Here is a 12,668-nt window from a genome sequence, read left to right as displayed (position 1 = left end):
GCTGCTCCTTATTTCTGTCCTACAGGCTGCATATATCCTGGACAAATAGGGACCCCAGGCTTCCTCTCTTTTAAGTATATTTTGGTAACTCACTCTCCTCCTCACCCCTTCTTTTAATCACTCCCTGTTCATTTTTCTTCTGCACACTGGGGTGGCTTTTTTGATCTTTCAGTTTTACAACTTTCTTACAGTATAAAGTATATAAAAATCAGGGCAAAAGTCAGTGAGATTTGGCAGATGTGGCTTTCTCAGAACATAAGTCCTTGTGTCCCAAGGTCAGGCAGAGCTCCTCAGGCAAGTTATTTCTAGCAGATTCTGCATGGCTTAGGGAAAGCTTTCCTCTGCAGCCAGGGTAGCAAATACAAGGTTTTAGTTGCCACTAGAAATCCAACCCATGGATTAAAACACAGATGGCTAACACAGGGAGCCTCAAAGCAGGGTTCCCATGGATTAAAAGCAACAAACACTGCCATGGTTTGCACTGCACTGGGATAACACCTTGTGTACAGTTGTATGCAAATCACTTACCCTCAACAAAGGCTCCAAACTGATGTTTCTGGAGAAAACAAAGACAATATTCAGTCAGAAGAAGCACTGCACTAAGAAATGCACCTTGGCCTCGTGTGGCTCTGTATGCAAAAGCAAGGGCAGAGGTCTTGTGTGCAGATCACATGGTCCTTGAAATGTAAGACTTCTAAGTTGTGGAACTTCACATGGCTAGTAAAATCAAAAAAAGAAAGCAAATTTCATAACATAAACCTGTGAAAGCACAGGAGTTGACTCCAACTGAAGGTGGCTGTATTGCTCAGACACTTCTCTAGGTTGAGTGAACAGGTTTTTAAATAGCTTTCCCTCTCTCACTGTGGGTGGCAGATGGCTGTCATACGAGGATGCTCGTGGTCCTCAGGTTTAGTAAATCATCAGGTTCACTCCTCAGAGCTCGTGTGCTGCAGCAGTGGGAGTGGTGCCCTGGGTGAGACTGTCACAGGACTGTACAGGCTGCTCCCCTTGATGGCATTTATCAGTACTGAGAAAAACACAGTAACCATGTTTCCAGGCTGCTGCCCTGGACTTGCAAGAGCCACGAGTGGGAGGGAGGGAGCACAGCATCTCCTCCAGCAGATCTTGCATTGCAGATCTGCCAAAGGTGAATCTGGCATCCACTCTCACCTAACACTGAGAAAAGAGGCTGTGTGCATCCTACTCTGCTGGGAAACTGTATATCAACACACTCACCCATGTGAAAACATGGCCCTGATCACATTGCCAAGATCAGTATATCCTAGGGTAATGTGCTGTGTGACAGTCTCAGAAATTAAAGTTGCCTGTGGGTTCCTTAAATTCATGCATCTAAATTGCACCAACTTTTCTTTAGAAGGAGAAAGAGAAAATACATATTTGGGCAACGTGAATTGGCCTTTCTTGGGCCAGAACTTCTCTTCATTGTCCATATCTTGGCTCCACATCCCATCCCTTTCCTAAAAAGCAGCATTCCCTTCTAGCAAGGGAAAAATCACAGTAGCGATTCCCATGAAGATCTGGTGGAGGTGTCACTCAGACTCCTAATACATTTTCATCTGTCCAGGAAGAACTGAGAAAGGTTTTCAGCCCCTTTCTGTCAGACTGTTCATATTACTAATGAGTAATGGGCACTTTTTAGAATGACTTAAACCTGATGTTGCTTTCTGCAAGCAGTAAGAGGTAGCATCAATATCACTGCAGTCCAGTATTTTACTATACAATGTACTAAGCTGCTCTGCAGAGTGCTTATTTGTTTGATTAATTTTTGTTTTCTACAGAGGTTTGCTGAGAGCAAGACTTTAATCACAGTGTAGTCATTTAAGAATAAGTTATAGAATTATTGCTGAATAATATTCATTCAGCGAGGACTCAAAAGACTAAATCCATCATTTAGATCCGGTGTTGCTGAATGCTCGTATCACTGGAATTTGCTAAGTATTAATCTGTAGGGTTTTTCTTCCCCCCTACATTTGCAGGTGCTCGAAAGATTATTTCAGAAGGGATTTAACGTGGCAGCTTCATGCGGCGGTGGGGTGGATTCCTCTCAGTTCAGTGAATACGTGCTGTGCCGCGAAGACAGACGACCACAACCTACCCCAACAATCAGAATAAAACAGGAGCCCCTGGACTAGACCCTACCCGTACTCCTTTGTAACCGTAGAAGTGTTTAATAGTCCCTTATGTGAAACACTTAAGGATTTGCAAAACAGTATTAGCAAAAAGATTTTGACTTTATGTTGCCAATTAGTGGTATTCTGAAACTACCTGTCACGTAGCCAGCCATGAAATGCATTTGAAAAACCAGTTGTCCGTTTTTCACGATGAAATTCCTGAGCATGCTCAGCATACCAGGCCTGCTGGGAATGTACTTTGGGCTGAACAGCTTTGGTGGTGAAAAAGGCAAAGCTTCTTCATAAACCCCTGATCCTAGATTGGACTTCTGCAGAAAGACCAATTAAGGCAATTTGAATAGATCAGCAGGAGAAACGGTTCTGACAGCCTTCCCAACGAAACCCCGACACTGCGACGCCTCCGAGAGGAAGATGGAACACTAAAAACTGCACTGAGTATCTTCCCCGAGTGCTGCATCTCCTTCATATCAGGCGTGCTTTACACCTCCATATGTTACATGACACTTCTGTGATTGTACACACTCATGCTAGCAAATGGCTTATTTTTATACAACATTTCCCACTGAAATATCTCTCTGTGGACAGAATCCAGAATCAGAAAAGGACCGATTTATAGTCAACTGGTGCTCAGTAATAAAAATCCCCATACAAACAAAACAAAAGAACAACTAAAAAATTTGTGAAGGCCGATTATGGCAATATTTGCAAAAGTAGGGAGCTGGAAGCACAAAAAAAAAAAAAAAAAAAAGGCCATCCACCATCTCACAAGAGTCACATACCTACTGTGGAGCTGTAATTCTCTTGTTTTGACTCAGAAACTGTAAAGTTTTGCATCATCAAAGAAGTGTGGCTCTGCCAAGCAAGCTCTGCCACCCCTTGGTTACTCATTTACTAACCATCTCATAAGCCCACATTTAGGAGGAAGCATTAAGAATTGTGGACAAGCCTACTCTTTATGGGTCGGGAATTTTTGTGAAAATATGTTAAAACCCTCTACTGCCATTGTCCAATGAAAGCAGGCCACTTTTTGTTTAGATTGTTTTCCCCTATTATTTTAAACTATTATTAAAATACTGATTCTGTAGCTGCCCTCTATCTGTGTAATTTTCTCTTCAGCAAAGCCCACTGTCTGCAGGAGGTTACTGCTCCTTCCATGAATCAGTATTGACTCTGACTTGCAGGGCTTCCTAACTCAGGAGACAGCACCATGTTTGCAGGTGCAAGGTTATAAATAGCATTCTGCTAAATCCTGTTTATTGCTGTTCAGCATGATTGGGTCCTCAATAACTAATTCATGTGTTAATCACAGTTTAGTTTCTCCCACATTAATTTACAGAATACTGTTGTAGATGATGAATTTCAGCTACTCTTTTTAGATTCATAAATACGGCCATGTAGAACAAGGAACAGAGTATTGAATGGTCAATAATTCTCTAATACCAAATGTTACAATCAGGCAATTTTTTTTTTAAAATCCATCTTTAAGACTAGTTTTTTCCAAAGCAATGGGCTGGACTGACTATCCAAGGTACAATCTAGGCAGGGGTCTAATTTTTTGGAAAAGGGCTGGATACCTGTCCGTGGAAAATCAGACCTCCACAGGATTTCTCACCTTGGTTACTCAAGTCAGAAATGTCTTCTGGAAATCTTAGCCAAATACCTGTTGGCCTGCTAAGTTAGCAGAACAGCTGAGCAAATTTGTCTACTTTAAAAGAGTTGTAAAGTTATTTTATTTTGTGGTTTTATACTTGTATGACATTCTAAAGTCGCTAGGCATTGCCATATTGGAACATATGGCACAACATTCATCTTTGTATGTAAGATATCTGTAGAATTGTATATTATACATTTAATATTGTAAAGAACTTAACGTATAATTGTCATGTATTTGTGTATGCACATTTCTTATACAGTACTTCATGCCATAAACATTTCTGTAAAGTAAATGATCAAAAATAAGCAAGTAGGGTGGAACACTCACTGTATCTCCCATGTTGTTTGAAAGAGGTGAGAACTTCTGATTGCGTCTCCTCCGGCCTTTTGCTCCATTCAGCTTGATGTAGCCATGTTTTACAAAAAGAAAAGAAAAAAAAAAAGTGGTTTATTTATTACTTTCATACATTGAGTTCACTTTAAATTCAAAGTATCCTCAAATAATTTGTTCATGTTTTAACCTATGTACGCTTTTGTCCAGCCCTCCTGACCAGGGAGTGAGCCTCAGCCCTGGGGGTGTTCTCTCCCTTCCTTACCTCTCAGCCCGGGGAGAGGCAAACACCTCACTCGTTTACATTTAAACACAGGGGCCCCGTTCTGCCGCTCTCCTCAGGCCAAGCCTCCCCCCAGGGCTGAGTGCTGAGCACCTCCAGCTCCCCCCGGACTGCAGGCAGCGCTCACTAACCTGGGAGCAGGATGATGCTTTTAGATAGCTGTAGCGTTAACACCACTGCAAGTGTTTGTGGATGGTTTGATTTTCTTCAGTTTGGTGTTTACTGCTTGCTTTTTTTTTTTTTTTTTTTTTTTTTTTTGTTATAGCTCAATAGAGCAGCTCCAGTACTTCAGGCAGCTTGCTAAGGCGGCACCGTAAAGGGTTCCAGGCTGTGCCAGCCAAATTAAATGTGAACTTGAGATGGAAAGTTTGAGCCATGACATCACAGCATTGACTGCACTAAGGCAAGGAAGACATGTGGAAACAATCACTTTGGTAAAAAAAAAAAAAATGCCTTTTTAAAAAAAAATAAAAATAATTGAGCTAGGACACATTCTTTTAGTTAGTAACTTCAGGTCACTTATTTAAAATTTATTACAGTTTCATTTATATATATTTTTACTTATTTCCCTATATTTTTAGGCAGCAATATCAGCAAAAACTGATTTGAATTTTTACTTCTGGCCTTAAAACCACAGCAACATAACTTAATTAAGAACATTGCTCAGCATCGCTAGAACAGGTTTAAAAATACCATAGGAACTCCAGCAAAGCTGTGGTGTGCAGCCAGCAAATGTTTTTGTTCTGAAGGCCAAGAAGTAAACGTAGCCTGGCTTTTTGCCTGATCTGATTGAAGAAAATTGTTCCGATTCTCTGTTGCTGAGCACTGCAACCGTGGCTTGAAGAACACGAGTCTCCACTAGCACTTTCTGTACAACCCTGTTACACCACTGTGCTCCCAAGTCTCGGAGAGAAAGAGAAAGAGAAAGACAATGTTATGTTGTGCTTTTTGGATCAAGCGCTTTTGAAAAAAGCAACTGTTGAGTGCATTCATTCTCTGTATTAATGGCATCGAGGTTTGTTGACAATTTTATTAGATGTTTGACAAAGGATAAGAATCAGCACAACAAAACATTGAAGTATTTGGTTTTAATATTTCTTTGTGGGTATTCTGTTAATATTTTAATGCAAAATGTTTCTGAACAGTGCTTAAGAACAAGACAATGTGAAACTCATTTTTGATAAATTAATACTGTATGTCACTCAATGTGTTACTTTAGTAAATTGTTTTATTTCTTTACAAAATAAGTACAAATAAGGGAGTATGTTTTCACACAAATTGGGGGTATTTACGAGTATGTACAGAAATCATCAAAATAACGCAATTCTAATAAACACAAGGCCTTTATAAACAATATGTACAAATTATCAATACATTTAAAACATAATTTTACACTTCCTGGCCTTAAATACCTTATGAATAATCTTTTGGCTAAATAGCAGCAGTATAAATTTTCTTCTGCTTTTCATAAACCTTAAAAAATAATTAAAACTTTTGTTTTTTTAAAACTATTGGACAAATACTTCTATTTGTGCTTTCACTATGGTTTCCCATCAAAAAAAAAAAAATATTGCCTCAAAAAAGTGGCAAGCATAACATAGTAAAAATTGAAAAGATAAATAAGCAAATGTCTCCCTTCCAGGGTTACTGATAACACTGTTATGTTTGAAGTACAACTTGTGCCCACCTGCCTGCTTAAAAGTCCTATCCGATACCCATTTAAAAGACTCACAGTAACTTCACTTGGCTTTGGTGTGGGCCCCTTAAATTCCAAGTCAGCAAAGCATTTAAAAAGCATTCATCCCACCTTGAAGTACTTACATCTACTCACTATGCCTGAAATCATGTGCTTGCTCATGAGCCCCTGGGGACTGGAGTCCTTGGGTCCAATCCTCCAAGGCCAAGGGTGGCAGTCCCTGGCAGCACCGGCTGCCAGGGCTCACTCACCCCTGCTCTCCTCGTTCTCCAGGAGTGGAACTGGCCCCCAAAACCTTCCCTTAGAGTGACTTTAAAAACTCATATAGAATACTCTAAAATCTTCACTGGACAATACTCTCTTTTAAAACCACCAATAAACCATACTCTTTGCAATAAATAAATTAAGGTATTTTTTAGAAAATAAAACCCAACTTTGATTTCGTGTTACTAACCAGCTGCTACAAATGTGCAAAAGGTTGAAGAGATGTAGAAAACAACTGGAAGCTAATCAAGGTAAATCAGCTGGGACCCAAACACACAGATTTCATACACTTAGGATTTGGTTCAGCAAATGGCTCCAGAAATGAGCTGTGCAGTAAAAGCAAAAATCCTAAATATATAAAATTGGTAAGAGTGTGCAGTGGCTATTCTCTTAGCTGTGCAAAAAATTGCAATTATAACATCTAAAATAACAACAGGTATCACCATGGTTAGTCAGTGGAAATGGTGCTAATGAAACTGAAAAAAAAAAAAACCCAACTCAATAAACCAAAACCTGCACCATAAGTGAACATACGGGTTAACACCGTGGGTAGGTCCCAACCCTCCTTGCCATGAGATGATTTAGGTTAATACTGCAAAAGTCTTTCCATTTGTGAAACTTTAATGCCATCTACTTCAGCCTTATCTAAAATGGCCATTTCAGATGGCCAAGAGCAAGACTTAATGTTGGTTATATCTGTGGATTTAACACTTTAAAACCTTTTGCACATTTTTTGTGTGTTTTTTATATCTTTTTTTTTTTTTTTACATAAGGGGAATTTATTGCATGTGTCTGGCAATTTTACAAAACAAAATTACTGGAACATTGACTTCTGAAAAAAATAGAAGGCACATTAAAATGACAGCTTTTCAATGCAAGTTGAGCTTCTGTATGGAGGAATCAGTACAATTATTTAAGCAGAGCTCGGTAGAGCAGGAGAGAATGGTTCATTTCTCTTTCCTGTTCCATGTAGAAGATGAAGTCCCTGAGGTTTACGCGAGTTATTTTCTGTCGTGCATACTGTCTGGATGAAGGAGTCCCCAAGCCAGCCTGACTTCCACCAGACATACCAAGACCCTACAAAGAAAACACAGCAAAGTCAAAAGTCTGGCAAAAGTAAAGAGTTTCCTCATACTCACAGGTTTACAACTCCTGACTGCTGGATTATTTTAAACATTATTAAACATTAAATCAGTGAGATGAATTCTGAAAGTACTACAAGAGATTTTTTAATTTTTCTTTTGAGTTTCACCAAGTGAGTGAAGAAACTCAAAAGAAAATACATGTGAGGTTAGACCTTATCCATTTACAACTCAGGACAAATATATCTGACTAATTCTCCTTGCTGCAGTCATGTTAACTGTGGACCACTGACCAGTTTGATTTCAGGAGCCTTTTAATGACAAAGCAGCAGATAAAGCCATCATTATTATATCAAATGTGTGGCCCATCTTACTCCACATCCTGAGTCAAGGACAGGAAACAGGCAAGTAGTGTCTCAGGCTGTTGCTACTGCAATAACCCCCAGAGCTGAAAGGCCCACAGGGACCCCAATTCTCTCTGGGTATATTGAAGAGAAGGGGCTCAGCTTGGGGAGATACTGAACATTCTTGCTCAAGTGCACAACCAGTGCTCCTCCAAGAGAGAGAAAAATTAAATAGAAGAATCAGAATGTGATGATAAAGACAATCATTAGTATCCTATTTTCTAAATTAACGTTAAATAATTTTTTCTTTGTTTACATTAGTTCAAAGGTACTGAATTACTGAATACCTTATCCTGGCTTTCTACTGAAAGAGCAACTTAATAAAACTGGGCCTGAGAACACTGAGATTTGTATATTTAGAAACTGTCAGGACACAATTACAGGCTGCAGTCTTCTTGAGTTTAAACGAAAAGCCTGACACATGCACACATTAACTCTTTTTTAATCCTTAAGAGACCATTGTTTTTATTAATTCCAATTCATTTCTGTCAAACTGTTTTAACATAGAAAAATAAATTTTAATCTCTAAAAAGATTTAAAATATTTTTTAAACCTCTAAGACATCTGGCAAAGTTTTCACTATTTTTAAAATCCCAAATTTACTTAATGCTGCTTTTAATAACCTACCTTTCTTTCCCCAGGAAACATTCTAGGATCTTGATTCTATCCATATAGTTAGGCAAAATTTTACTACTGAAAGACTGTGGGGGAAGCATATATGGTATATTGCAAGTCAGATGTGGCACTGTTTTCTCTGTTGTTTTTCTCTGTGTACCATCAGACTCCTTGCAGAATGATACAATTCAAGTTATTTATCCTGTACCTGATGATTAAACTGTAGTAGTGAGGCAAATCCTATTCTCATGTAACCACAAATACAAAAGGCTTAATGTAGTGCAATGAATGTGGCTAAGCTTGCAGGCAAGAGAGGGAGAAGCCCACAACCTTTGAGCACCGTGAGCATCTGATCTGAGGGATTCTGTTCTCTAGTATGGAGTAGTTTTTGTTAATAGATTAATTGATTTACCACCTAACCTCACCGCCCATAGGAAAAGCATGGGCTGCAGCTGCAAGGGTTGCTCATCCATGCTGAGGCCAGACACATCCCCAGTGCACAATCCATTTCTTTAGCTGTACTCTGAATTCAGACTTTACACCAAAACACTTTGCACTCCTAAAAGAAATAGCATGCAGATTTTCCTCAAGAAAAAAAATCACATTTTTTTATCAGTGTGACAAAATTTTTCATTAACCCAAACAAGTCCTCTGTTTTCTGTCTATATGGCAACTAATAAGAGTTACAAAGATAAAAGCTCTAATTAAAAAAAAAAATTGTTGTAAATTGTTTACATCCTTTATTTCCTGGCCTGCCACACCCAAGCTATTAGCAAATCACACCCATTCAAATATACAATACTACTTTCTGTATCAGTGAACTTCTATTTATAATTTAAAGGAAATTTCAGAGCTTCCAGACCAGAAAAAAACCCATGCCATTTATATATAAACTCTTTCTGCCTCTTCATTGTAAGAATGCTTGCGTACAGGAGTTACAGCAACTTCTTATCCCCATCATCTCTCCTTTTCCCCACTGCCTCTTCTCCCTTGCTGCTTCAATCCTGCATTCTTGCCACACACCGAGGCGAGTGGCGACTGCTCTGAGCTTGGCAGCTGCAAATCCCACAGGACAGTGAGGAAGACAGCAGTGAGCAAACATTATTTTGTGCTTCCCCTGTTCCTTGTGGAGCTGCAACGGGGCTTCCCTGAGAACCTCACACTACTCCTGCTCCCAGTTGGGACTGAAGTGAAAATCAGTTCACAAAACATCAAATGCAGGAATTTGCAAAAACACCACAGTGCTGTGCTCTGTTATCCTGTAATCCAAAAGCCACTCAGCAGTCACTCTGTCTACTGTAATGTACAATATTCTTGTCAGAAGCAAAGACTGCATTTCAGAAGCCTTTATCTTTGTGTTTCCTGCCAAAAATATTGTACTGTATTTCCATGGTTCTAGAATTTCAAATTCAATACAGATTCAGTCCTGGTATTTCTCCTTTGAACATAGTCTTGAACTGTGGCTACTGCTTCTCTGTGACCCAGAGGGACAAAACAATAACGATAAAAGATCTGCTGGTTTTCTTCCCAGGCTACGTGGCACATCCTTGTGGCAGACTTACACTTCAAGCCCAAGTCTGAAAGTGGGAATCATACAGCAACAATTCAAAGCCAAGCTATGGAGTAAGAAAAAATACCAGGAGTTTTGTCTCTCCAACCTCCATGCACTGAAGAGGAGTGGGAAGACAAGGTATATATTAGTCTGCTCTTATGAATAAGAGATCTTGGATCATAAGAAATATTCTAGAGATATTCTGCAGCAAATATGTTTACTTGCATAAAGTGTTATTAGATCTTTGTCTGAGAGGCACTTTGTACATGAAAAACAGGTAGGGTATTACGTCTGATCAGGTGTCCTACATAATTCAGGGTTTAATTTAGCTCCTACTGAGGCTAACAGTAATGTTTTCACTGCTTTAAATGACAGCCGAAACATCCTTAAATCAGTATTCCCCTGAACTACAGAAAACAAAGTAATAACTGTTTGCCAGCACCTCAAAGATTAACAATGCTGTATGTAATATATAATTATATCTACAAAAAGATTGTGCATCTTCATATGCACAATATGATGGCTTTACAAGTGTCTTTAGAAAGATTCATTACTGAATGCTATCATTTAGGCCTTCGGATCAGCTACATTTACAGGTAGGATTAGACACCATCATTTCTCATCAGAAATGAGTTATTTTCATTTGCAAACATTTTTATCCTGTACTATTTTAGTGCAACTGTTCCTGCAGACTCTCTTTTGGCACACGTTTGCTTGCTACACCCTCTTGGATGCAAATGCATCTCACCTCCCCTCGGCACATAAACACACACCTCACCCTGCAGACAAACATCAGAAAAACTGATTTGCACAAGTATTTACAAGTACTTCAAATACCATCACAATTGCAACATTTCAAAGACAGCATGCAGTAATTTTTTATATTAAGAAATAATAAGAGGAAGGTAAGCTATACTAAGACATGGATGTAGTGAATATGTTTTCTTGAGATGTGATCACTTCGGTTTATAATTACATGATTAATTTGAGCCCAAAGGAGGGGGCTGGCCATTCCAAGAGGAATGTTTGATATGTACCTGCTCTTTGCCTTATGTTACACTAAGTCACATATTCAAGTCTTACTATAATTGAAAACCTGCTTTGTAAAATAGCTGGGAGAACTTGGTTGGCATCTATTCCCAACTTGACCATTTATTCCTTCCTCTAAGAGAGCATTTTCCACACAAACTTATATGATAGCAAAGACAAAAAGCAATCTATGAGGCACTGTAGTAGGAAACAACTGAGAACAGAAGTCTACCCCAATTTAAATAAATAATGCAGATGAAGTGTGTGGCAGCTCTGGGCTATGACATTCACCTGCTCAAGGGAGGTGGGGGGTGTTCCGCTGCCCAGTCCTCCACAGGTCATTCTCAGGAAGAGGCTGGGCTGCAACTGATTATAACATTTCTTAACTCAGTCATAATGAATAATCACTGCCTTAATGTGAGAAGAAACACTCAGGTTTTTCCTGCAGAGAGAATCAGCAGTGCATTCTGCAAGGACTTTTAACCTTTCAAAGATCTTTCTGTATCCCTTGTTCCTCACTTGGTATGTGATAAAAACTGATGCCTTGTAGCACCTAACTTCGTGCAGCAGTCATGATTTGCTCCTTGGTGCAAGCTCCAGGTCTTTTCATTTACTCTTGTTCATGGACCTGCTCTTCATTGCAGCTATAGATCTTGCCAACATCTTTATCCACAAACATCTCATACCTACCACAATTCACTGCCTTACTTGGACTTAAAAGCAATGACAATTTTACCTGATTAAGAACACTGAGTTTAGGCTGCATTCTTGCAGTGGTAATTATAAAGTGGAATATTCTACTTATCCTGTTTCCATCACACACATATTTTCATTTTGCTTGGAATGTTTCTCCTCCCATGCTTTCCAAATGTTTAATCAAGTGCTGCTCCCTTTGAAATACTAATCCTGCCAATTTTTTTTATTGTTATTTTTCAAGCATTGTGGTACTTTTCCCTTCTCATCCTTCAATATTAGAATGGGTTGGGGTTTTTTTTTGTTGTTGCTTCTTTTTTTTCAAAGGACTTGCCCATCTCACTCCAGCCCAATCGCTGCTGAACACCCCTATGTTACCTCTCAGTTGGAGTCACAAAATGTCAAACCAACTCTGGGAGAAGCCCTACAGCCCAACTTGCAGGATTTACATTTTCCTTGAACCCTGTTTAATTCCCATCTGAATTTTCTCTTGTGGTAATCCCTGATATTAGTTAAAAACAAACTCAGTTTTACATAGCAGGTGTCCCTTTCTTTTCTAACCTCTACGATTGTGAATTTAATTTAATCAGAAACCTAAAATAATTAAAATATTCTCACCATTCATCAATCTCTAGACACAGATAACTGTAACACTTAATTGTTTAAATATCTAATTAAAATACACATAATTGCTATGCAGTAAAGGTTGCCTTTTGGTCTCTATCTTACTGAAGACATACTGAGCTGAACAACTACAGGGGACAGGGTAACTGAGAGGGACCAGATTCACTCATAGCTGGTTGTGATGAAGAAAAAAATCAGTGCTTAGAAGTGTATCATAACACTTCATGCAGTATCTATATCTCACCTATTTAGGGTGAATGAAACACAGATATCATTCAACTGTTTCATA

The 12,668-nt window shown here is 39.0% G+C and overlaps 2 protein-coding genes across 5 annotated transcripts in view; one reads left to right on the top strand and one right to left on the bottom strand.

The window, feature by feature from the left end:
• The window catches only part of KCTD15 (potassium channel tetramerization domain containing 15), a 42,695-nt gene extending 38,661 nt beyond the window's left edge, over window positions 1-4,034 (top strand). For all 3 annotated transcript variants that reach the window (XM_071756737.1, XM_071756735.1, XM_071756736.1), the window contains one exon: window positions 1,998-4,034. In XM_071756737.1, coding sequence (XP_071612838.1) covers window positions 1,998-2,153 — 156 coding nt within the window. In that variant the 3' untranslated portion in view covers window positions 2,154-4,034. The remainder of the gene's footprint in view (window positions 1-1,997) is intronic.
• Window positions 4,035-5,630: 1,596 nt separating this feature from the next.
• The window catches only part of LOC139802008 (transcription initiation factor TFIID subunit 4-like), a 131,490-nt gene continuing 124,452 nt past the window's right edge, over window positions 5,631-12,668 (bottom strand). For both annotated transcript variants that reach the window (XM_071756733.1, XM_071756734.1), the window contains exon 15: window positions 5,631-7,457. In XM_071756733.1, coding sequence (XP_071612834.1) covers window positions 7,290-7,457 — 168 coding nt within the window. In that variant the 3' untranslated portion in view covers window positions 5,631-7,289. The remainder of the gene's footprint in view (window positions 7,458-12,668) is intronic.

Source organism: Heliangelus exortis, chromosome 13 (assembly GCF_036169615.1).
Source record: "Heliangelus exortis chromosome 13, bHelExo1.hap1, whole genome shotgun sequence".
Classification (NCBI taxonomy): Eukaryota; Metazoa; Chordata; class Aves; order Apodiformes; family Trochilidae; genus Heliangelus; species Heliangelus exortis.
This window is presented reverse-complemented; position numbering and strand designations above follow the sequence as displayed.